Here is a 24,092-nt window from a genome sequence, read left to right on the forward strand (position 1 = left end):
TTTGTTGTTGCTGTTGATTCTTGTGGACCTGATTTGGGGCCGGGAATACTGACTATATTTTGGTTTCACCGTCACCACGTCGCCTGTAGACTGAGAGTAGTATACAGTAACTATAGTTACAATTCAACATCGGCATCTACCAGATCAATAAATTCACGCAGGTCGCCCTGCGGCATTAACGTGCCCGACATGACGCCCCAAAGCCGGGATGGGGCCCTCTTATCGGTGATTCCACCGAATGATATGGAGGGGCCGGATTGCGCAGCCTGGGTGGTGTGGGTGGTTAAATATCGGCGAGCTGTTCAGTTTCAGTTTTTCATTCTCCCAGGCTTGATTTCAGAGACCGGCGCTTGTCCCATCTTTTTTTTTTCTATCCTTGAACTATACCCATCCACCCACTAGCCAAGCCAAGATGTCCTTCTCCGGCCGCCGAGTGAGCATCCTGCGGCCCTCCACCGACCGCCGCCTCTCCACCGGCAAGGGGCTGTCCGACAACGGTACTGCATTCCGCTGCGGCAACCTTGATCTATACTTACATGTATCTGATTGACCATCATCACTGACCCTACTGCCCTAGAGCAACGCTCCGAAACCCATCGTCAATTCCGCACCGCCCACGAGGGCCACCGACCGCATGCCGGCCTCGACGCCTCGCGAGCCTCCACGGGCGTCGTCTGGTGCACAGAGCGAGCGACCGAGCATGGATTCGCCGAGGACCCGTCCGCCTGGGCCAACCTAGGCCAGGGCGCCCCCGAAGCCGACGACGGGATCGAGGGCAGTTTCCCACGCCCGACCTCTATCCCAATCACCTCCGCCGCCCGCGAGTACGGTCCGACGGCCGGGATCAAGCCGTTGCGTGCTGCCGTGGCGCGCCTGTACAATGAGCATTATCGCCAGGGCAAGGAGAGCCAGTATACCTGGGAGAATGTCTGCATTGTCCCCGGTGGCCGCGCAGGTCTGATTCGCATTGCGGCTATTCTGGGCAATTCGTACCTCTCTTTCCCTATCCCGGATTACTCGGCGTATTCGGAGATGTTGACACTTTTCAAGAATGTAAGTTGCTTGCACCAATTATCTTGTAGGGAACCAAAGCGAGACTGATACCTTGCGGTTAATATAGATCGCTCCCATCCCGATTCCCCTAGCTCAGGACGACCACTACCACATCCACCCGAACAAGATCGCTGAGGAAATCGCCCGTGGCACACAGGTGCTGCTAACCTCTAACCCTCGCAACCCGACGGGTCACGTCGTTTCGCAGGACGAGCTAGCCGAGATCCAGGACATTTGCCGGGACCGCGCGACACTCATCCTCGACGAGTTCTATGGTGGCTACAACTATACCACCGATTGCGACGGTTCCACGATCAGCGGTGCTGAGCATGTGGTCGATGTTAATAAGGACGGTTCGTTCTATAGTTACACTCCCCTCTATTTTCTACCTTCGCTAACTCGATATCTCTAGATGTTCTCCTAATTGACGGTCTCACCAAGCGCTTCCGCCTGCCGGGCTGGCGTATCGCGTGGGTGGTCGGACCGAAGGATTTCGTCGATGCGCTAGGCTCCGCAGGCTCGTACCTTGACGGCGGTGCCAACGCACCCTTTCAAGAGGCCGCGATCCCAATGCTCGAGCCGTCGCTGGTGCGTGAGGAGATGAAGGCGCTGCAGGTGCACTTCCGCGAGAAGCGCGACTTCGTGCTGAAGCGGCTCGCCGAGATTGGATTCCGCATCCAGGACGTGCCCCAGGCCACCTTTTACATCTGGCTGGACTTGACCTCCCTCGATCCTCCGCTGCCCAAGGAGGCCAACATCTCTGATGGGCTGAACTTCTTTAATGCCTTGCTAACCGAGAAGGTCATCGTGGTGCCTGGTATCTTCTTTGATCTGAACCCGGCCAAGCGCAGAGATCTCTTTGATAGTCCCTGCCACCACTTTGTGCGTCTGAGCTATGGGCCCAAGATGGAGGTTCTGAAGATGGGTCTTGATGGTATTGAGCGGGTGATTAACCGGGCGCGCCAGATGGGCGGCAAGCCGAGTTGGGACGATGAGGTTGCTGTTGCGGATGATTAGATTTCTGGCTGTGCCGAAAGAGGTCTTCAGCGTTGAGCAGCATTGACATGTAGCGTAATAGAGATGTTTTAATTATGGATTGAGTTGTAAATGATTTCCTATAGGACCCCATCATGTGACCACTCCGAATCGACGAGTCGCAGCTCCTTCCTCTTATTCCAGTCAACAACAACAACAATGCCACGGCCATGGCCGTCCGACTGGAGCAGTTCCTCAACTCGAGTGCCTACTCCTTCCTCTCCGTGATCCTATTCGGCCTCATCCTGCTCACCCCAGCCGACGCCATTTACCAATGCTACGTGACGAAGCGCTTGACCAACATCTTCTTCATCACAGGCGCATATTTCATTACCTTCGCCCTAGCGCTATTAATCTACGCGACACGGATCTACACCAAGCGGAACACACTCACTGGCATCCCGAAGGCCTGGATCCCTGTGGAAAAAGAAGATGTGAGCAAGAGCGTGCGCCGGCTGGTCATGGAGGGTCTGGCACACAGCTCCGTCATCTCCTACCAGGCCCGTCCGCGCGACACTTCAAGCGATGAGGACGGCTTTCCTAATTACAAATCGCTCGTCATCGACTCCAAACACCCGCCGTGGGGCACGATCGAGCACCCGGGCTGGTCGTCGCCTGCATCGCCGGACTTGCCCGACCTGCCCTACCACACTGTCATCCGGGAACTGCCCAACTTAATCGAAGCCAAAGCCGTCTCGCTTGCCCCAGCCGATATGGTCCACCACAACCCTGAGCTCTTCGACCCGTCCTCATCCATTGGCAATCAGTCGATCCCAGACACACGCGTGGTCGAGGCGCTACAGCGGCCTGCTTCGTTGGGTCTGCGCGAATATATCCGCCACCTGACGGCTCTGCAAATCATTCAACCGGATCTAGGCGCAGAGTTTCTGAGTCTTTACGAGCGCGCGCGCTTCTCGTCGCGCGATCTGCACGAGGCCGAGTTCCGCGACCTGATGCATACCTTCGCCGAGGTCTTGAGGGGCATGGCGCCTCTGGAGTCGCCCGTGCTGGATGAGATCCGCGATAGCTTCAGCTATCGACACGCAGGGAGCGAGTCTGTCATTGGACCGTCGGACGAGGAAGGATATACGGATACTGTTAATCATAATGGGTACGATGGCGCCTATGGGTCTGTACGAAGTGACAGTCTCCGGTCGTCCAATGCTTCTACTTGGGAGACCCAGTCGCAATCTAGGTATGAGACCGCGCCGGCGGTCAACACGCCTGCGTCGGCTGCGTCGCCGTCGAGAGGCTCATTCAGGCCTCTGGCTCTACCTCTCACGCCGTCGTCGCGCTCACTTCGTCGGGTGCAGTCGAATCGGTCGGGCAGCTCGGGAGGTAGCGTGGTTCGACTCGCTCCATCCCGAGACGCAGCTGATCTGCCGTATACCATTGGCTTCAGCCGAAATGGACGAGGGTAACACCATCAGATACTCCGTAAAAAAACACCAATCGGGTCCCAGTGGGGGCTGACTCATGCGGTATCCCGTTCCGAAAAGCCTTGGCGACTGCAAACCTGGCGATTGATAAGATCTGACCCGCGGCCGGACGGACACCCTCCTTTTTGTCCTCACTCTACCATCCAGCGCTTTGTTCGTGGGCTACGCGGTTATTTAAGGTACTGTTGAAGCCATGGAGTTCTTCAAAAGAGGCGCGGGCTCGCTCTTTAGCTCCTCCAACGTCTCCCTCGCCTCCTCGCGCACAGACGAGGACACAGACGCCGTTGGCGACAATGCCCTCGCCGCCGAGGGGTTTCGGTCCGTCCCCGCACCTGACAACTTGTTCACCAAAGTCGACCCCGCCGTTGATGGAGAAGAGTGCCTACACGACTGTGCGACGTGCACAGTCAAATACCCCGCCAAATTCGAGGTCGATCAAGAAGACGAGTTGTATGGCCAGGTGAAAGGGTGGGCGACGCACCTCCTCGTCGCCACGGGCAAGTCGGATTGGGTGCGCGATGTGGCCGACGAGCAGGGGAGTGTCATGGAGGCAATTGAAAAGGGTGGAATAGAACCGACCAACGGGGTGCGTGACTGGGCTCTTTTGGTTTTTGGGAGAGACCTGTATTAACCTTCACATCCAGCGCCTCAAGCTATCCGCTTCGAATATGCCCGTGCCGGACGAATATCACATGTGCGAGACAGGGAAGCAGCCGACAAATGTGCTCCTCCTCCCCAGTTTCACTGTCGTCGAGCACGTCACGCCGCAATTAGCCCCGGATCTGATCGAGCACTTTGTCAATCCGTCCCTGACAACGACCACACCCCTTAAGCCCGACGGCGGGTCATCGCCAGAACCACAACCTCCAGCAACAAGCACCACCCTCTCCACACCTCTCCGCTCGCACCCTTGTCCCCATTCCGCCGTCATCCTCCTCTGCTCGCAGCGCACGCGCGACGCTCGCTGCGGCCAGTCCGCGCCGCTGCTGAAACGCGAGTTCGAGCGCCACCTGCGCCCACTGGGTCTGTACCGCGACATGGACGACACGCGGCCGGGCGGCGTAGGCATTTATTTCATCAGCCACGTGGGCGGACACAAGTACTCGGCCAACGTGTTTGTGTATCGTCGTCGCGAGGGCGCTGATGAGTCCGAGGGCGCGGCGCAAGGTATTTGGCTCGCGCGCGTGCGGCCCGAGGACTGTGAGAATATCATTCGGTATACCGTCTTGCAGGGCAAGGTTATTAAGCCTGGGACGCAGCTGCGCGGGGGGATTCGATCGGGCGCGCGGTGTCGTGAGTTGGTAGAATAGTAAGCTAGATGTGTTGATACGATGAATACATATTCAGGGCAGTCAATGCTGCTGTGCCTACATGTCCATACTGAGCATTCATATTTGCTTATTCCCGACCATCACTAGTCAATGCATGCCGAATGCTTAGCAGGCGCGACATACGAGCAGAACACTAGGCCCTTGTCTCGCGATGCCAATAAAGGATTTATTTCCGGTACAATATAATTTGCGCCCTGCTTGCTTTATTTCCATCATAGCTCTCTCCCATCCATCCACGAGTGTCGGGGCGATTTGCAGCCAAGTCACTTTGCGGCCCCAACCAGTCACCGTCGATTTCGTCTAAAGTTACTGATTAGGGTTTGGTTTGTTACAAGCCAGGTACAGGTACCTGGTACGCAACGTAAACCACGGTACTGGCCAAGGTACCGCTACCTTCAATGGCACTCCCTCCCTCTCCCCCTCCTCGTATCTCCTCATTACTATTTCCCATTATTCTCGGTTACCTTTTCCTCTTCTCTCGCTGCGCCAAGTGTCCTGCCCAGCTATCACTCTGTCCATTTCCGGTAGTCAATTCATTCGCACCTGGTTTTACACCAATTGCAGGCCCGTCCAGAGTTATCGTACCGTGCCTACAGAGTTGGTAGCTAGTATCCCGCCCACTCGCAGGGCAACCCTCCTGCACAGGGCTAGCTCCATCGCACAAAGCTTGTCACCGGCTAAACCGCAACCAGCAAATCGTCGTGGGATGCGTTATCGTCCACTTCCACTCACCCACCGGGGATCCCCTTTGGCCCTAACAATCAACCCCCGCTTTCTAGCGCGCCCCAGTCGAAGACCCGCTGGTGTACAGGTCGGTTACAGTACGGGGTATGTGTGGACAGACAAGAGAGTCAAGTCCAGTACTAAATTAACGTAAAGCTCGCCCGACGGCCCAAGCTCCTTGAGTTTGGCAATCCAGAGCTGCGCATTGGATAGGATGGTCCCCGTGCACCTCCGATCGCCCATAGACGCCGGCCGGGACTGTCCAGCTGTCGTGCGACTCGATTGTTTTACAACAGCACGATGTACCTCGAAGACCGGTAGTACAGATCTATGGTAGAATAGAGTAAACAGAATCCTTGAATCCGAATGGCTCGTCCGTTTCCCTTCCGCTTCTTATACTATGACTAAAATATAGCACTAATTTATGCCATGCGGCACAGCACTAGACCCCCGCGAATCCACTCGCAAGCGCCCAGTCGGGCCCACCAGCGCGCCAACGCCCGCAACCGAATTTCCCCAATCCACTCCCTGTGGCGTCATTTCCTCGGCTAAACATATCAGTCCTAGTTAGTGAGAATGTCACTGTCACTAAGGACCCTAGAGCGTTACACTCCCAGGGAACATCCCTGCTGCTCCTCTTTTTCTCTTTGGAATATCGTCTTGGTTGGGGTCAACCGGAAATCTTCTACAGTAATATATCGGTTCTTTGTATAGACAGTATCGCGCTGTACACTACGATTGCAACTACTTACTGTTGGTCTTGAGTGATTCATGGATGAGCGGCTAACAGGGTCTTGGTTCATACGACTAACGGGCGAACGACCTCGCTTTGGGGGCGAATCAGCCTCGATCGATTGCCCGTCTTCGATCACCCGAGATCGCTGTGGCCTTGGCACTTTGTGGTCTAGGTTAGATTAGGGGGAAAAACCAAAACTGACAAGTTGTTCAGCGTGAACTGACAGACCGCGCTAGTGCGAAAACTACAACAGCTCCATATTAATCCTTCCCCGCCCCGATGCTAGAGCAGATATGACGATCCTGATCAAAATTGCCCAGCATCGGGTAATTTATGATCTACCGAGTATGGACCCTGTACGACCTTTAGTGTCTGTCCTAGGAAAGACTAGCAGTACTGTGCCTGTCCATCCACGGATCCTTCCCCCCATCCTGCAGCGCCAACGTTTCATCTGTACAGAGTAGAGGTGACGTGATGGCGAGGCTTAATGGGTGATGGATGCAGCAGAGGAGGGTAAGGGAGCTGGACGATGGATTGGTTGCGTCGTCAGTGGCTGGCGCCCGTTTTTCGTTGGGATATATTCAACGATCCGGAATTGTCATTGGATCGTCAGATATATATATTTCTATCAGACACGATCGCCGCTGTGGCCTCCCTGAGATATTGAGTAACAATCCTATGAATAATAATCAATAATGACTGAAAATAAGAGTAGAGCTGCCCTGCCGTAGTTATCACACTCCTACGAACTCCTGGTGTCCCCTGAAATGTACAGATCAGATCATCCAATGCGGGGAATTGTTTTGCTCCCTGATCAACGAACGATCCACTGGCTTAAGCTAAGCAGCGTCTGCATGCGCCGATCTACTACCAACAGAAAGAGAAATGAAAAGAAATAAAAATAAAAATAAAATTCCCTCATCTCATGCCATGTGTCCACTGGTTGACTGGAAGTACATACGCGTTCTCGCCCCGCGTGGGGTGGGCCTTAGGCAGCCAACAGTCTCAGGGATCCCCCCTTCTGGCCCCCAACAGGCAATCCGAAAGCCTGCGCGTTAGCAGCCAACAGCTCGACCGATCTACATCCACATCGTCCCATCGGGTGACTTCTCTTCTCCTCGACTAACCCTAGTACATAGAACCTGCGCCGAAAGAGGATTAATGAAAAAAAAAAATTCAACCAAAAAGAAAAATTCACCAGGCAAAAGGACGGAAACCATCTCCCTTCCTCGCATGATTCGGTGCATGCGACTAGCAAAACCGGTTCGGCTGCATATCTGGGTGATTGTTTCTTCGATAATAATAGCGATTCGTTAGTTACGATAGCGAGAAATTATATTACTAATTACAGTATTGCGGTGACGGGGGGAGCAGCAGTTTTACGAACACAGAATAATAATAGTGGCCCATCTTGGCTGTCCAGCTCTTGGCTAGTCGCAAAGTTTAGTAGCGAGAGTAGATCAGACACGAATCAGAATGCGAGGGTGGCGAGTCTGTCGTTCTTGGTATGCAACCCTCGCAGTGACTAAAACGAGGATGATGATGATGATGATGATGATGATGATGATAATTGCCTTCGTATAGAGGAATGGATGTTGCATTACGACGCACCCTGATACGAAGAACCTGCCTCTTTAAGTAAAAAATCACCTCAGTTTCGATACGAATCAATCCTGCCGCCACCACATAAGGATACTGTAAACTACGGTCTTGGCGGACCGAGATTCATCAACCTTCCAGAATCCATTATTTTGGAGATTATCTGTAAGCGATCCGATGGCGATGGCGTAGGCCAGCAGGTTTTTGGTCCTGGTCGAGATAAATCCGAGTCAGAGTCTGCCGGGGCGAGGTCGTGGGTCGTGGCACGCACGAGTCATGGGGTGATAGGAAAACCAGGACCTCATATTAATAATAATATGTGCGAGAGACCTCAGGAATAATTTGCCAATGCTTATGGACTACCGAACAGGATTTAATTACGACAAGAAAGTATGGCGTGTAATGTGATCGGCCAATTAGAGTATCGATAGCATTCTCACTAGGATTGGGAAAAAACACAACAGACACCAACAAACACACGTTCGGAGACCAGGTATCAACAAGGAAAAAAAGAGTCAGATGATTAACAGAAGGAACGCCTTTGCCCTCGTCCCTTTTAAATGACAGCCCACGGAAACACAGTGCGAAAAAAGACATATCAGAACAGACAGTGGCAGGGGAATCAGAGGGGAAAATAAAAATCAGAGCGCCAGACAATCCAGAATCCAAACCAAAGAGTGTGAATACATGACAAGACGTAGACACACACATCTGCGAGCGAGGCGATAGACACGCTGCCCCCGTCTCTCGGGCGAAGAGGGGAGAGAGGGAGAAAGAAGAAAAAAACAAGAGTCGTGACGGACATAGCAGGTTCACACGGGAAATCCTCTATGAGAAGTCTCTCAACCTACCCCCAGAAAACCCCAGTCAGTCCCCTCCGGTTGGTTCAAGATCCGGGCAGGGGGTTTATACTGGAAATTAGGATGGTAGGACACCATCATAGACTGGCCCTCAGGCATTTGGTGGTGGGCAGGGAACGTAGACTGCTGGTATTCCGGCGGCAGGTAGGACGTGCGCGGGGTCTGATCGTAGCGCTGCTGATGTTGCTGCTGATGTTGCTGCTGCTGCTGCTGCTGCTGGTGTTGCATCATGTGGAGATACTGTTGCTGGTGTTGCGGATGTGGTTGCGGGTGCGAGGGTTGCGGATGTTGCTGCTGCGGCGGGGGCGGCGCATGCGGCGAAATGCTCATCGGCGACGAGACGGGGATGTTCTGCGGGACGATCGCCGCGTTGTCGTGCATCGGCACCGAGTTCATAGGTACGTTCTGCGGCGGGGAGTAGAACTCGTGCGCGGGAGTCGGCGTCGCTTGCGGGTAATAGGGCTGCTGCGCGAGCATGTACTGCTCGTTAGGTGGCATGGACAGCGTCCCCGGCGGATGGTGCGTGTACGAGTGCGGCGACGCGGTTTCTTCAGAGGACGGTCGACTCTGCGACCCGGGTGGGTGCGAGCGATGCTGGTGTTTGGTGAGGGTGGTTTTGCGGCAGAAACTATATCGAGACGTTAGATTGGGGGGGGGGGGGGTCCACGGGACATATGGGCATCGCGCACCTTCGTTCGCAACTCGGCTCTTGGCAGATATAGGGGCGCTTGCCCGTATGGATGCGCCGGTGGCGAGCTAGACTGGATGACTAGAGACAAACAAAAATGGTCAGTCAGTTGCGCCATCTCATCGTCCGAAGAAGGTGCTTACATCGGAGAAGGCTTTCTGGCAGCCTTCCTGGTCACAGACATGCGGCTTTTCGCCGGTGTGGGTTCGCGAGTGGACGGTCAAAGCACTGCGCTGGATGAAACTCTTGTTGCAGCCCTCCACGTCGCAATTATAGGGTCGCTCATTGGTGTGGATGCGATAATGGCGGCAGAGATCCGACTTGCGATTGAACGACTATTTACCCCCGGAGTCAGTCCCAACGACGTATGGGGTACCACCAGGAGGTGCTTCCTACCTTGCCACAATGCTCCCACGAGCAGTTGAAATCGCGTCCGGTGCCGGGCGCCATCGTTTCCCTCTGGCCGCTGGCCCGCGAAGTCAAGGGCGAAGATCAAGTGGTGAGGGTGGCGGAGGGCCCAGGAGATAAGAGTCGGGGGAGACCGGTCCAGTGTTACATGCAGACAGTCCGGATTGCGATCCAGTCATCAACGAGAGACGGGGGGAGAGCGAGAGACACGAAGGAAGGAAGAAGAAAGAGGGGAAGTGATATACGATAAGAGGGGAGCCGCAAGTTTTATGGAGTCCGTCCGTCGTCTTATTATTATTATTCTTGTTGACAACCTCCCAGAGGGCAGAAACGGGCGCGGATGGAAACCTACCCTTATTCTTGGTAATACGGGTGTACGGGTATTTCTCCGCCATCCCCAGAGATGAAGACGGGGAGGGGTATGTTCTCGTCGGACGGATCCGTGGGATTCGACCCCGTCCCCCCGGGCAGCAGGCGCGAGGACGTTTCTGCGACGCCTGCGGTGCTCCTATTCTCCTCGACGCTGCTCCTCTCCCATCCCCGGTGGCCATGCCTGTGATCCATGGGATTTCCGACGAAATTGCGATTGCCTCCCAGGGTATTTACCGCTAACCCAACCTGGTGCCAGACTCCAGACCCACCCTGGCCAACCCGGATGACAAGACATGGCGCTAGGCGGGACACGGAATGGCGTGTGCAGAGGGTACCAGGAGTAATTCCTGACGGTAACTAAACCACGACCGTGGTTTAAGGTTAGCCTTTGGGGGGATCTGAAACCCCAACCGGGCCCCTATTCTGATTATTATTTCTTTTCTGGGGTGTAATGGAGTGAGCAGGAACAGATGCCCGGCTCGCTTGCGATGGGCCTCCGCCAGCCAGGGCGCGCATCCTGCTCGAGAGCTAACTTTCTGGTGGCCCTTCTGACAAAACCCGACAGGGGAATGATATCATGCCTGCTCGGAAACTCAGCCACTCACCGGGGACTCCCAGCGACTAACTGGTAGCCGCGCCCGAGCTCCTCCGTTGCTCTCTTTCTCTCGCTCGCTAATGATGATCTCTCTCCAGATCCTGTAACGGGGTCCAGACACAGGATCCCGTTCACCCTCCGTAGAGCCCTCTTTCTTCTCTCAGGATTACACGCGCCAGGTGTGTGGCAAAAGGTGGTTCAGCAAGGGGCGCGGACCATGACGCGGCAGTGCATTTCCTGAACAATACTTGTTCGTCAACTCCTAGACCCACCACTCCGGTTGTGGCCAAATCTCCTTAAGGTTGGGTCTGTTCGTTGTGGAGGGGCGCCGCCTCCACTTTTTAGGGTCTCCCACGCCAAACAGGCAGGTCGTTATTGTTCAGGACGTTTCCCATCCCAGATCCTGAATAAATGCTATGAGCACATGTGGTCGTAAGGTCATGGGCACGGAAATAGAATCATGATTTTGGCTAATGCGAAGGATTTATCTTCCCGCTCTGATTCACTATCTCCAGATAATACCGCGGACAAGGCGCGGTGGACGAGGGGCCGTCTTCACCGGCGATGATGATTCTTGCATCTCATCTCACCATGGGTGGATCCCCGACACCTCCAGCCATTCCTTCCCGCCGCCAGCCCAAACTCTGTTGGATCATTCTCCTGTGCCATATTGATCCCTTCATCACAGGTCTTGGACAGCCTCGGCTCCTCCGCCACTCTTAAGACGTACGTACGGACCACAAAAACGTGGGGATCCACCGCGCGAAGTACAATTTTAAACAGCGGCGATCGTTGATCGGACAACCTTATTAGTGGACGAGGCAAGAAGTCAGGGAATACGCAAGACCACCATCATTATTATTATAGGGGGCATCGGTGGATGATCATGGGCTGGGCCATCGACCCTCCTGAACCGGCAATAATCAACATCTTTCCTAGCACAGCCATCGGTGGATTAATCTGGCATGCTGAGAATAGTAATCATCATGAGCGGGACGATTTCAGGGTCCAGACTCACACCCCCGCGAGGGAAAAAGGCCAGAACAAAAGCATGGGGAAGAATATCCATCAACGAGATTATTATAGCGACGCCGATCCGCCCCCAAACTCAACAGGGAGATAATATGCGAATATGAAAACGCCGTCTAGTCTGGTTGGTTTGTCGCGGAAAGATCGGTGAGCTGGCATTTTTTGGCTCTCTCTTTCTCCCACGACTGCTCTCTCCCAATGACCTGGTCATCGGGAGCGTAAGGTAAGCCCTAACCATTGACTGCCCGGAAGCTCTGCATCATAATAATGTGGTGGCTGGACGGGAGACGATTGGCGAGAAACGTATACTGAATGGGTTCTCGGCTTCGGCAACGATGCTTGGGGAGCAGGGGTTGGTTGATAATGCTGCAGCATCAGTGGGAGTGGATCTAGTCTCCGCCCCCCCCCCCCCCATCCCCGGGCCGCTAGAGATGGGAGGCCTAGTCAGTAGCCCATCCAGTCGGCCAGATGCAGGATTCCATTTGGTCGGTCACCCGGCCTGGCGGATCGTCGTGATAGGGAGTGCATGACAAGGCGGGAAAAGAGTATAGAGTTTCTAGGCAGTGAGAAAGGATAGAGAGTCGCCCTCGGCTATCGGACAACGAACGAACCAACGAAGAATGTACGAACCGCAGTGATACCCCGCATTATTTGTTCCCAAATGACGCCGATGGCTGAGCGTTGGATCATTTGGATGCGCATGCAGCTGTGTGTACATGATGTGTAGGGGTGGTGACTATGTACTATCCCCATCGAGAATACACTCTCGCTCACAGACCAACCACGTCGACCCTGTGCAGTCAGTGGAGAGCAAACTTCCCAGCTCCGTGGCCGTGCTCAGGATCCCCGCGATGCTTAATCTCTCCCCGAGGTTGGTTGGATCCATGTGAAGTACTCGTTACTGTAGCAGTAAAATTCCAGGAAAATACCGAAAGCCTCATACTCCATTGTGGCGAGGATCGGTGGCAGATCGAGTATCATTCTGCGATACGCCCTCGACCAGCCAAGCCAGGCGCTAAAATTCCCCGACTCGCATGATTATTATCATAGCCAAGCCCACAACAACTACGCTAGCAGCCAAAGCCCCCAGCAGCCGACATCAGATCATATTATTGTATCTGACTGGCTGAAACGCCGACTGTCGCCATCCCCTCCTCCACACCGGACCCGGTCGAGTGGGTAAAGCTGTGAATGGGCGTATCACTTCGGCGCTCAGCGGGAGTATTTCCCCTTCTCCCATATCATATCAACTCGTTTTCTCGTTTCTCACCTCAGCGGCCGGTAGATCCCGTTTCGTGAGCTAGTGTGCGACGTAAGACGGAAACTTCCCGTGATCATGGCCAAAAATCAGCCATTGGCCCCTTGCAGCATTCTCTTTGGGAAAGTGGAGGATGGTAGAAAAAAGTTGCCCCCGCTTCCAAGGCTGTGAGGTTATCGCCGGAAATTCTAATCGCTAGCAACAACGCCACCAGCCTGGCTGAAATTTCGCCTCCTTGCAGGGTCTCGCGGAGAGTGTTGCCGCAATGGACAGCTGCGCGGGTTGGGATGATGACACATTATTTGGAAAAGCAGGTGTGGGTAGGGTAGGTTTCGCTCTAGTTCAAAGTCATGGAGAAACATGCGCCACCAAGTAAGCAACATACGCCACCAAGTAGGTGATTTGCTCCTGCAGCCGGTCCTGCCGGGTGACATCGAGATGAGTGTTAGAAGGCGAATTGAAAAAGGCGGCTGATGGGCTTGTTATTGTTGTTGTCTTACTGCCTGCATCTCTGGCCGTCATTTGCTCGGCCTTATCAGTAGAGGAGGAAGGGGTCACCAGATCCCGTCAGAGTAGAAGAGGCGACAGCCATGATGGGCAATTGTCCCATTTTTGCTCATATTGCTTGGGATTGTACCGGCTATGCGACAGTCGTGTTCCAAAAGCCGGAAACCCTCTTCTAGCCTAGGTAGTAGGTAAAGAGAGGATTTCAGACTTTTGGAACACACTTTATACTTGCAATCTTGCCCCAAGTTCGATATAGACACCTGTATGCCGACGAAACTACACCCGCATATTATTATCCGAAGTAGGATATCGTACACCTCAATTAACCAGGCCAATATTAGAACAATTAATCAAAATATACACTATTGCTGCTGGATGTAGTACTTTCCCTGTCACATGATCATCACCCACACCCAATCGCCGCGCGCGCCTCGACCGACCAAAAATCCAGGCACGATGAGTCGCGACCGGCAGGACAACACCTGCATCCTCGTCACCGGTGCGAACAGGTACATTCCTCAATTCCTTCCCCACAGTCCCGAACTAAACTATTATCCAGCGGCCTCGGATTCTCAATATGCTGCCGACTCGCCGATGAATTCCTCTCCTCACACTCCGACCCTTTACACACCCTCACCGTGATTTTCACTACGCGGAGTGCGCGCAAAGCCCAAGATACCCAAAAACGGCTGGAAGCGCACCTCCGCGCGTCAGCAGCGTCCCCCTCCGCCGCCGCGCGTGTGCAATTCGTCCCCGAGCATGTCGACCTGGGCGACTTGGTCTCCGTGCGGGACCTTTCCCGACGGCTGGTGCGCACTCTGTCCAAACTCGACGCCATTGTCCTAAATGCCGGCATAGGCGGCTGGTCCGGGCTTAACTGGCCACGTGCCATATGGGGCGTGTGCACCGATCTCGTTCAGGAGGTGACCTGGCCTACGTTCAAGGTTGCTCCCACCGGCGTCGTGACAGACAAGCAAACAGACGGGAAGGAGGACGAGCCGCCGCTCGGCGCGGTATTTTGCGCTAATGTGTTCGGACACTACATGCTCGCGCACAATGTCGTGCCGCTGCTGAAACGAGCATCCAATGGGCCCAGCCGAGTTGTGTGGTTGTCTAGCATTGAGGCAGCCAGCAAAGCGTTCCACGCCGAGGATATCCAGGGTCTGCGGTCTGCGACGCCATATGAATCCTCCAAGGCCCTCACGGATATCCTGGCCCTGACCTCAAACCTACCCAGCACGGCACCCTGGGCCGTGGACAGTTTCCTTCAGTCGGACTCCTCCGACCCCGATGCCACCCCGAACATGTATGTCTCCCACCCAGGTATCTGCGCAACCGCAATTGTTCCTCTCGCGCTGCCCCTGGTGTATGCCATGGTAGCTGCTTTCTGGATCGCACGCATGCTAGGCTCCCCCTGGCATACTATGTCCACCTACACCGGCGCCTCCGCGCCGGTTTTCCTGGCGCTGTCGCCGCAGGATGCTATAGATGCTGCCGAGGCGCCCTATCACCAAGCTGGCGGCGGGAGACCCAAATGGGGCTCCTCTGCTTCGCGACTTGGTCGTGGCAGCGTCGCCTGCACTGAAGTTGATGGTTGGGGTTATGGCGGGGTTGTGGGTAGAGCCGTTGTCGAGGCTGATCGGCTGCGGAGGAGGAAACGTGGCGCCGTGGACCTTACTCGCGAAGAGCGGGAGAAGTTTGAGGAGCTTGGGCGTCAGTGTTGGAAGCAGATGGAAGAGTTAAGGGTGAAGTGGGAGGCCATCTTGGATCGCGCCGAGGAGCGGCGTCAAACATGAGATAGATATCTTCATCCATACATATAGCATTAATTACATACCCGGATCCGGTCGAGCTAGAGCCGTACGACAGACAAGATCTCTATACAAATACGCTGTTAATCCCCAGTTATCAATCTAGGAAAGGGGTCCATACCCAAGCTTCGGATTCCTGTGCATTTCCAACTTACATGCAGATAACTCTATCAAGATGCATCCTCTGTCTAGGTATCTTGAAGTCATGCTTTATCCGTTCTTCCGAGCTAGTAATACTCCCTTAGTAACCGGTTCAGAAGGCCTAGGCACCTTAGGGGTTTTTAATATCTTTTAGGACGACTATAGCGAATAGAATAATAGAGAGGATTACGGATATCCTTTGCATGACAAAAGAAAGCGGGCTTCAAAAAAAATTTAAGAATACCTTTACGAGAACGATACCGCTATAAAACTTCTACCGCTACGAAAGTGAAAAAGCAACGAGGAAGGCGAGCTAGTCATTTGAGAGCTAGGGATTCTTTATCTCAAAAACAGAGCTATCCAGCAAGTAATCTTACTATGCTTCAATATGCCATTAGATACTTGAGGCGTACCTACAATGTTGCCTATACTGAGGGAAAGTTCTCCGATGACCTCGTAGGCATAGATGATTTTGTCAAAGAGAATCTTGTGGTGCTTCAGCTTGTAACAAAAACGCTACAGCACGTATACGGTATAATCGTAATAAGCACTATAGTAATTGACGCTACGGCGCGAGAGGTAACGCCTGTACAATCGCGTCACACGTACTAAGTAGACTGTCGAAGATGAAAGTTGTCTGTTCAAATTGAAACATGTTCAAAAGCTATTTTAGAGTCGTATTTGCGGTTTTTCCCCCAAAGGTCTCTAAGGGTAGTCAAATTCCGATATTATTCGAAGTATTCCGGACTGTATTGATCTTCTTCTAGTAAAGAGAATCATCTGTTCACTATAGACGGATAATACAACGTAGACTAAGCATCTAAAGAATCCTAGGTTGAATTGACTCTATCACATCCTAAGCGTAGAAGACTGTATGTAGAACGTGGTCGAGAATCTCCTTCACGTACTATAGAGCGTTACTATGAGTCATCTGTTGCTGAATTAGAATGTATTGATGCACGGCTTCGATCCTCTCGAAAAGCATAATGTTCATCTTATCTAGGTTCCTACTAGCGAAGTCTAACTCTACATCTTCGTACTGTGATAGGCCTTCCATAGATGCATGCATGCTCTCCCCTCTAATCTCTGTTTGCTACTCTCATTCTATTGATTCTTTGCAAACGTGTTTTGTTCTTTCTATTTGCTCGCAAGCTCATCCATTGTCTTTCGAACTGTTAGAGGATGATTCGACTCCTTTTTTATTAGCTGCTGCATATTCAAATATAATGAGATGAGAAGGGAGCTCACTAATTGTTCTTCGTTCAATGTCTTCAAGGTACTAGGACCGAAATTACCCAGCATATAAAGGAACGGGCCCTGTTGCCGTGCCAAAAAGGTACAGAGGAGTGCAAGCCCAGCTTCATCGTTTCAAATGGATGTTTTTTTTTCAGGTAGCTACTACCTATCAGTCAGTACAGAGTAATGCCAACATATATTCGATTGCCCAGAAAAAGCAAACAACCTTCAGTTGGGGGGCGGTGCACTCGAGAAGCGCCAGAACCCCCCTTTCTACCCCACTCTCTACCCTGGATTCTGCCTACCTTTTTCATTTCTTAAACAGCAAACCCTTCACAGAATCAAACTGACTATTTATCCTGGTCAGCTATGGTCCGTGAAAAGTTGAGACAATTCTTTGGAAAGCAGCACTCGGATAAGGACGACCAGAACAATTTCCAGTCTATACAAAGGAATCAATCTGTGGATGATTCTTCAATCCACCATGCATCCGCCTCTGCTAGGAAAGCAGATCTGTGGCAACGCGCTTTTGATGACCTCGAGCCCAAAAATCAACAACTTATCAAGTCTATATTGATACCAAAATCGGACAAAACCAACGACTCCAATGATGTGAACACCGATCCCGGTGTCGTGGACCGTTTAAAGGCACTGAATGGGGTAGTCGAAACCGTGAAGACCCAATATGAAATCGACCAAAGAAAATCCAGGATTAAAGAACCAGCCCAAAAGATCATTAAGGCTGTTCTTAGCTTTCAGGACCTTATCAAGGCAGCTGTGGCATTTGATCCGACAGGACACGCAACCAGCGTCTGGGCTGTTGTGTCTTTGGGATTGACTGTATGCTCGTATTTTCCCAATTAAAAAAAATTGAAGGTCTAGAAACTAACAGAAGCGACTTTTAGGTGACGCAAAACTATCGCAGCCAGAAAGTGGCTTGGCTGGAATCTTGCGCCTTTCTCGCAGACGTTCTTACTCGGTATAGCTTGGTGGAGGAGGAATATCAAAAGAACGCGAATACCGATCAATACATTGAGACAGCTCTGGTCCAGGTATACGTAGAAATTTTAACGTTCGCTGCCCTAGTCCAGTCACTTTATGACCGCAGCCATGCCGTGTTGATCTGGAAGAGCATCTCTAGAGATTCTCTTTCCAATCTCCAAAAATCCATTGATGAGGCGGAGTCACATCTGGGCCGATGGCTTGAGATAGTTGACCGGCATGAACAGAGAGACAGGGGAAAGCAGCTTCTCGAAAAGGCGGACAGAGCGCTAACTAATATTGACCAAATGATGGACTCACTCAACGAACTCGATGGCAAGATGGTCCTCGCAGAGCTCAAGATTGCAGAGGAGGCTCATTATAATGCAAATACCGGAGAGGAGTATCAAGAATGTCTGCAAGAGACTCGAACCGAACTCCTTAAGGATATCAAGAGCTGGGCTACCGATCCAGATAAGAAGGCTGTCTTTTGGTTGCAGGGTATGGCAGGAACAGGAAAGTCAACTGTGTCACGGACAGTGGCTCGGTGGTTGGACAACGAGGGCTTGCTAGGTGGCAGCTTCTTCTTCAAGAAGGGTGGAACAGACCGAGAAGACGCCAAACGGCTCTTCACCACCCTTACCAAACAAATATTGGCAAGATTACCTCATCTTCAGGAACCAGTCAAGAGGGCAATCAAGGAAACGCGTGGCATTGGAAGCAACAATCCACAGGAACAATTCAACGAATTGCTTTTCAAGCCACTCAAGAGCCTCAATCTTGGATTAAACTCCCCGTTGATCCTAGTGCTTGTCATCGACGCCCTGGATGAGTGTCAAGTGCCAGCCGATGTCGCGAGTTTTTTTTCAACTTTGCCTAAATTGACCGATTTGAAAGATGTCCAGTTACGAATCTTCATCACCAGTAGGCCAGAGCCACCCATCATCAAAGGGTTTCGACCGATCGGCAACGATGAGATCATTCTTCATCAAATTAAGAGGTCGATTATCGAGCATGATATATCACTCTTTCTCCGGGAAAGGCTTGAGAGGATAAAGGATGATCACGGACTAGCGGAAAGCTGGCCCGGGGAAGAGAGTTTCAAGGCCCTAGTAAATATGGCTGTTCCTCTATTCATTTATGCCGCCACAATTTATCGATTCATTAATTGTGAGGGAGAACTGCCGGACGACCGACTGCAAGCTATATTATCTTCACGCTCAAGCGACAGGATGGAGAAAATTGACGGCGAGTACTCAAAGTTGACCGGGATCTATCTCCCAGTTTTAAAGCATATTGTATCGCGGAAAGAGCCGAAAGAACTCAAATACTGGTTGGATGACTTTCGCCGAATCGTGGGTGCCATTGTTCTTCTCTTCAGCCCACTCTCATCCATCTCCCTTGCCGAGCTCATTTGCTCAGACGAAACGAAAATCCAATACAGACTCAGTACCCTCCAGTCTGTGGTGTCAGTTCCAAAAGAGAGCGATGCCCCCGTTCAGCTTCTTCATCTCTCGTTTCGAGAGTTTCTGGTTGATCATTCAGCATCCGACGAGTTCTGGATTGACGAACTGGCAGGTCATACACAGCTTGCCAAGGATTGTCTTGAGTGTATGAATCGAGAATTAAAGAGAGATATATGCCGTCTTTCAAACCCGGGCATAAGGAAAAATGAGATTGAAAAGACGGTACTTGAGGGTTATGTCCCATCTGAGCTTCGATACGCATGTCGATACTGGGTACGCCATCTAGAGAATGGTGACCAGTCCGGCATAAACTGGAGACTGATAGAAGACTTTTTGAAGGTTCATTTCTTGCATTGGTTGGAGGTGATGAGCCTTCTTGGATGGGTTTCGGAAACGATTGGAAATATTACAGCTTTACAGTCCCTGGCAAAGGTTAGTGACATTGAATTGGAACCAAAATTTTGATACTGACTGGCAGAGAAAGTCATCTCGTCTAGCTGCCTTTCTTGAAGATGCAAAGCGATTCATTCTTAAAAATCGCCACATAACCGACGAGGCGCCTCTTCAGGTTTATTGCGCAGGACTTATATTTGCCCCCCAAATGTCAATTATTCGGAGAGAGTTCAAAGCAGAGCTCCCCACTTGGATATCCCAGTTACCAAGAGTTGTGGAAGATTGGAGTGCAGAATTACAGGCCCTCGAGGGCCATTTGGCACAGGTTTCCTCGGTAGCCTTCTCGTCCGACGGCCGGCTACTGGCGTCCGGCTCTTACGACCAGACCGTGCGGCTCTGGGACACGGCGACAGGCGGTCTACAGCAGACTTTTGAGGGCCATTCAGAACAGGTTTCCTCGGTAGCCTTCTCGCCCGACGGTCGGCTACTGGCGTCTGGCTCTGAGGACCAGACCGTGCGACTCTGGGACACGGCGACAGGCGGCCTACAGCAGACTCTCAAGGGCCATTCGGGAGAGGGTTCCTCGGTAGCCTTCTCGCCTGACGGCCAGCTACTAGCGTCTGGCTCTGGGGATCACATCGTGCGACTCTGGGACACGGCGACAGGCGGTCTACAGCAGACTCTTAAGGGCCATTCGAACTGGGTTTACTCGGTAGCCTTCTCACCTGACGGCCGGCTACTAGCGTCTGGCTCTGGGGATCACACCGTGCGACTCTGGGACACAGCGACGGGCGGTCTACAGCAGACTCTTGGGGGCCATTGGGGACGGGTTTCCTCAGTAGCCTTCTCATCTAACGGCCAGCTACTGGCCTCTGGCTCTTACGATGACACCGTGCGACTCTGGGACACGGCGACGGGCGGCCTACAGCAGACTTTTGAGGGCCATTTAGGAACGGTTTCCTCGGCAGCCTTCTCACCTGACGGCCAGCTGCTAGCACCTGGCTCTTACGATCAGACCGTGCAGCTCTGGGAAACGGCGACAGGCGATCTACAGCAGACCCTTAAGGGTCATTCGAACTGGGTTTCCTCGATAGCCTTCTCGCCTGACGGCCAGCTACTGGCGTCTGGCTCTTATGATCAGACCGTGCGGCTATGGGACACGGTGACGGGCGGCCTGCAGCAGACTCTTGAGGGTCATTCGGACTGGGTTTCCTCAGTAGCCTTCTCACCTGACGGCCAGCTACTGGCGTCTGGCTCTGGGGATCGAACCGTGCGACTCTGGGACACGGCGACAGGCGGTCTACAGCAGACTCTTGAGGGCCATTTAGGAACGGTTTCCTCGGCAGCCTTCTCACCTGACGGCCAGCTGCTAGCACCTGGCTCTTACGATCAGACCGTGCAGCTCTGGGACACGGCGACAGGCGGTCTACAGCAGACTCTTAAGGGCCATTCAGAGGCGGTTTCCTTAGTAGCCTTCTCGCCTGACGGCCAGCTACTAGCGTCTGGCTCTGAGGACCAGACCGTGCGACTCTGGGACACGGCGACGGGCGGCCTACAGCAGACTCTTGAGGGTCATTTGGACTGGGTTTCCTCGATAGCCTTCTCACCTAACGGCCGGCTACTGGCGTCTGGCTCTGGGGATCACACCGTGCGACTCTGGGACACAGCGACGGGCGGTCTACAGAAGACCCTTGAGGGCCATTTAGGGACGGTTTCCTCGGCAGCCTTCTCACCTAACGGCCAGATACTGGCCTCTGGCTCTGGTGATTACACCGTGCGACTCTGGGACACGGCGACGGGCGACCTACAGCAGACTCTTGAGGGCCATTCGAAACAGGTTTCCTCGGTAGCCTTCTCGCCTAACGGCCAGCTGCTAGCATCTGGCTCTTACGATAAGACCGTGCGTCTCTGGGACACGGCGACAGGCGGTCTACAGCAGACTTTTGAGGGCCATTCAGAACAGGTTTCCTCGGTAGCCTTCTCACCTAACGGCCAGCTGCTAGCATCTGGCTCTTACGATGACACCGTGCGACTCTGGGACACGGCGACGGGCGGCCTACAGCAGACTTTTGAGGGCCATTCTGACTGGGTTTTCTCAGTAGCCTTCTCGCCTAACGGCCAGCTACTAGCTTCTGGCTCTTACGATCAGACCGTGCGGCTCTGGGACACGGCGACGGGTCGTCTACAAGAGATTTTCAACACGGATGCAATTGTCTACGATCTCGAGTTCTCTCAAGATGGTTCATATCTAATCACCAACATATGCACCCTCGACGTTGAGTCCGGGCACGAATATGATTCTTCACATTCAACCTCTACGTGTCAGGCGATCTTCATTGAACAAGGACAATGGATAAATCTAGATCGCAAAAATATACTATGGCTTCCTCCTGACTGTCGGCCTCGCTGTTCCGCGATTAATGGGGATTTACTTGCCTTGGGACACGCATCAGGATGGGTTTCTTTTTTACGATTTCGTCTATAGCAGGAGTCAATGATTTCCATTTACAATCCTTCCTCTTATTTCTACTCTCGTTTGAGATACCAGGTTTTGTTGAAAGTTGTTTATTCATTTTAAGCATGTTTCTTTCATAGTTATTCCTACATAAACCGAGATCTTCGAATTTGGACGCAGATGCATCGGGTCAACGCTTTTGACAGCATGCAGGCTCCACCATGCGGCTCAACGGGTGCGTAGCTGATAAGAAAAAGAAATTATAGATTTCTCGTCCTCTTTTGCTCTACTCTTGAACACTCATTGGCTAGTTATTCAAGCCAGGCGGTTTTATCTATCCCTTGTGACCGGATGTCAGATCGAGAAAGAAAATCAATAAAGAATTCAATTTGAGTACGTAGTCGACGGGAGATCCAAGTTGAGAAAGGGAAGAAGAGACCGAAGAAGAGTCTCTACTTATCTACAACAGTCTATGCCCTGTGTCACCTGTCAAACGCAGTCTTCAAACGCAGTCTTCAATCGCAGTGATGCCAAACGCGGTCCCGTCAAGCGCAGACCCGTCGAGCGTGGTCCCGTCATGCGCAGTCCCGTTAAAATCCCATCAAGTGTGGTCACATCCCTGCTCCCACGCCATGTCAGATTGTTACTAAGTGGGGTCCTTCACCACCTCACCACGTACGTTGACACGTCCCGTTGTTTTGAAAAGCGAACGGGATCTACAGAAGGACATACTGACAGGAACGTTCAACCAAACACCACAGCTCCTAGGTAAAACATACGTATGACATCTCTACCTCTCATTTGGAGTACCCACATGGGTTTGGTATTAGCTTATTGCCCATCACATTGGCACGATGGTGTCCCTTCGTGCGCGCCTCAGACCAGGGCCGAGGCGCTCGCTCGCATCGACGAGCTTTACAACTCTGGAAAGCCTTTCTTCACCAAAGAGTCTATTCGTGCCGCCTATGAACAGTTTCAGGGCTCTACTGGCCCCGGGGATAAGATCTTGGTCAAGGACGTGGCGGGTGCAACGATAGAGTACACCCTCAGAACAGGAGAAACCTTCTCCTGGAAGCTGAGCCACGATGGCACAGAGAAGGAAGAGGAAGTGGAAGAATGGCTCATGTCTGTCACGAGAACGTCCTCCCCTCGGTAGATCTCGAAGCTGATACCGCACAGTCAACAACCGATGCTGTTGTACCGCGGCCGTGGACATCTTAAAGACATGCTCGGGAGGCTGTACGAAGGTGCTAACTACGACCCCGAAAGGACAAGTCCTCTCCGCAGCCTGCAGGTTTATCATAAATCGGAGAAGCTCATATCTGGTACAAAAGAGCTAGCCCAAGATGCAAGTCTCCCGAGCCGGGACAATCTCAACTCGTACTTCAAAGAAAAAATTCGGGCTTGGCAGGAAAGCGAAATGTGCAAGAGAGTTGTGCATATCCTGGACTCATCGGTTGCAGGACATGACATCGAAAAGATTGTGGCGGTAGCACTAGGAGGCATTTCAAATAGCAATAGTCATGGCCCTGCGTTCCAGCATGCATTGGTCCTGACCCTACGCGAATGGCTACATGCTCGACAGAAGTTAATCTGCTGCTACGCCCAAGATCCAGAGTACAAATCCGTGGATAAGGTTGTCCTTGAGGAGCACGGTATTGAGGTTATCGACGATCCTCGTGCATGGCTTGAGGTAGACGAGCGATCTATCCTTTTTTCGTGTGCGCCTAATGTACCCGTCAAGGAGATCGTGGCGGACACCGCGCGCCCAGCGGCTGTAATTTGGGAGCGTGTTAACGACCAATGTTGTGATGTTGAAAGAGAAGGAAAGGTGTAAGACGTTCATCTCCGGGACTATGAGGCGCTCTGTTGATGAACTTCTAGAACCGATCCGTACACACCTCGAGTGAGAGCGATGCTAAAGGGGTACGATATGTTCGAATTCGGGGCGGATGATCACTTTTGTTCGACGGTCA

The 24,092-nt window shown here is 52.6% G+C and overlaps 8 protein-coding genes across 8 annotated transcripts; 6 read left to right on the forward strand and 2 right to left on the reverse strand.

Moving 5' to 3' along the window:
* Positions 1–412: 412 nt before the first annotated feature.
* N7510_008871 (pyridoxal phosphate-dependent aminotransferase) lies at positions 413–2,070 on the forward strand (the record flags this gene model as incomplete). The annotated part of the gene is made up of 4 exons (XM_056980796.1): positions 413–497; positions 578–1,053; positions 1,121–1,406; positions 1,466–2,070. The coding sequence occupies 4 exons, from the start codon at positions 413–415 to the stop codon at positions 2,068–2,070; spliced, it is 1,452 nt and encodes a 483-aa protein (XP_056831005.1).
* A 188-nt stretch (positions 2,071–2,258) lies between these two features.
* Positions 2,259–3,509, forward strand: N7510_008872 (DUF4129 domain-containing protein; the record flags this gene model as incomplete). Its single annotated transcript, XM_056980797.1, has 1 exon — positions 2,259–3,509. The coding sequence occupies one exon, from the start codon at positions 2,259–2,261 to the stop codon at positions 3,507–3,509; it is 1,251 nt and encodes a 416-aa protein (XP_056831006.1).
* A 211-nt stretch (positions 3,510–3,720) lies between these two features.
* On the forward strand, positions 3,721–4,837 carry N7510_008873 (sucrase/ferredoxin-like domain-containing protein; the record flags this gene model as incomplete). The annotated part of the gene is made up of 2 exons (XM_056980798.1): positions 3,721–4,113; positions 4,172–4,837. 2 exons carry the CDS (start codon positions 3,721–3,723, stop codon positions 4,835–4,837), a joined length of 1,059 nt encoding a protein of 352 aa, XP_056831007.1.
* A 3,921-nt stretch (positions 4,838–8,758) lies between these two features.
* N7510_008874 (putative C2H2 finger domain protein) lies at positions 8,759–9,914 on the reverse strand (the record flags this gene model as incomplete). Its single annotated transcript, XM_056980799.1, has 4 exons — positions 8,759–9,404; positions 9,466–9,545; positions 9,608–9,799; positions 9,861–9,914. 4 exons carry the CDS (start codon positions 9,912–9,914, stop codon positions 8,759–8,761), a joined length of 972 nt encoding a protein of 323 aa, XP_056831008.1.
* Positions 9,915–10,226: 312 nt separating this feature from the next.
* On the reverse strand, positions 10,227–10,436 carry N7510_008875 (uncharacterized protein; the record flags this gene model as incomplete). Its single annotated transcript, XM_056980800.1, has 1 exon — positions 10,227–10,436. The coding sequence occupies one exon, from the start codon at positions 10,434–10,436 to the stop codon at positions 10,227–10,229; it is 210 nt and encodes a 69-aa protein (XP_056831009.1).
* A 3,653-nt stretch (positions 10,437–14,089) lies between these two features.
* On the forward strand, positions 14,090–15,429 carry N7510_008876 (3-keto-steroid reductase; the record flags this gene model as incomplete). The annotated part of the gene is made up of 2 exons (XM_056980801.1): positions 14,090–14,142; positions 14,193–15,429. The coding sequence occupies 2 exons, from the start codon at positions 14,090–14,092 to the stop codon at positions 15,427–15,429; spliced, it is 1,290 nt and encodes a 429-aa protein (XP_056831010.1).
* A 1,761-nt stretch (positions 15,430–17,190) lies between these two features.
* On the forward strand, positions 17,191–17,685 carry N7510_008877 (uncharacterized protein; the record flags this gene model as incomplete). Its single annotated transcript, XM_056980802.1, has 1 exon — positions 17,191–17,685. One exon carries the CDS (start codon positions 17,191–17,193, stop codon positions 17,683–17,685), a length of 495 nt encoding a protein of 164 aa, XP_056831011.1.
* A 5,245-nt stretch (positions 17,686–22,930) lies between these two features.
* On the forward strand, positions 22,931–23,953 carry N7510_008878 (SRR1 family protein; the record flags this gene model as incomplete). Its single annotated transcript, XM_056980803.1, has 2 exons — positions 22,931–23,241; positions 23,296–23,953. 2 exons carry the CDS (start codon positions 22,931–22,933, stop codon positions 23,951–23,953), a joined length of 969 nt encoding a protein of 322 aa, XP_056831012.1.
* Positions 23,954–24,092: the final 139 nt, after the last annotated feature.

This window comes from Penicillium lagena, assembly GCF_028827675.1.
Source record: "Penicillium lagena strain IBT 129212 chromosome Unknown utg000006l_segment0_segment0, whole genome shotgun sequence".
NCBI lineage: Eukaryota > Fungi > Ascomycota > Eurotiomycetes > Eurotiales > Aspergillaceae > Penicillium > Penicillium lagena.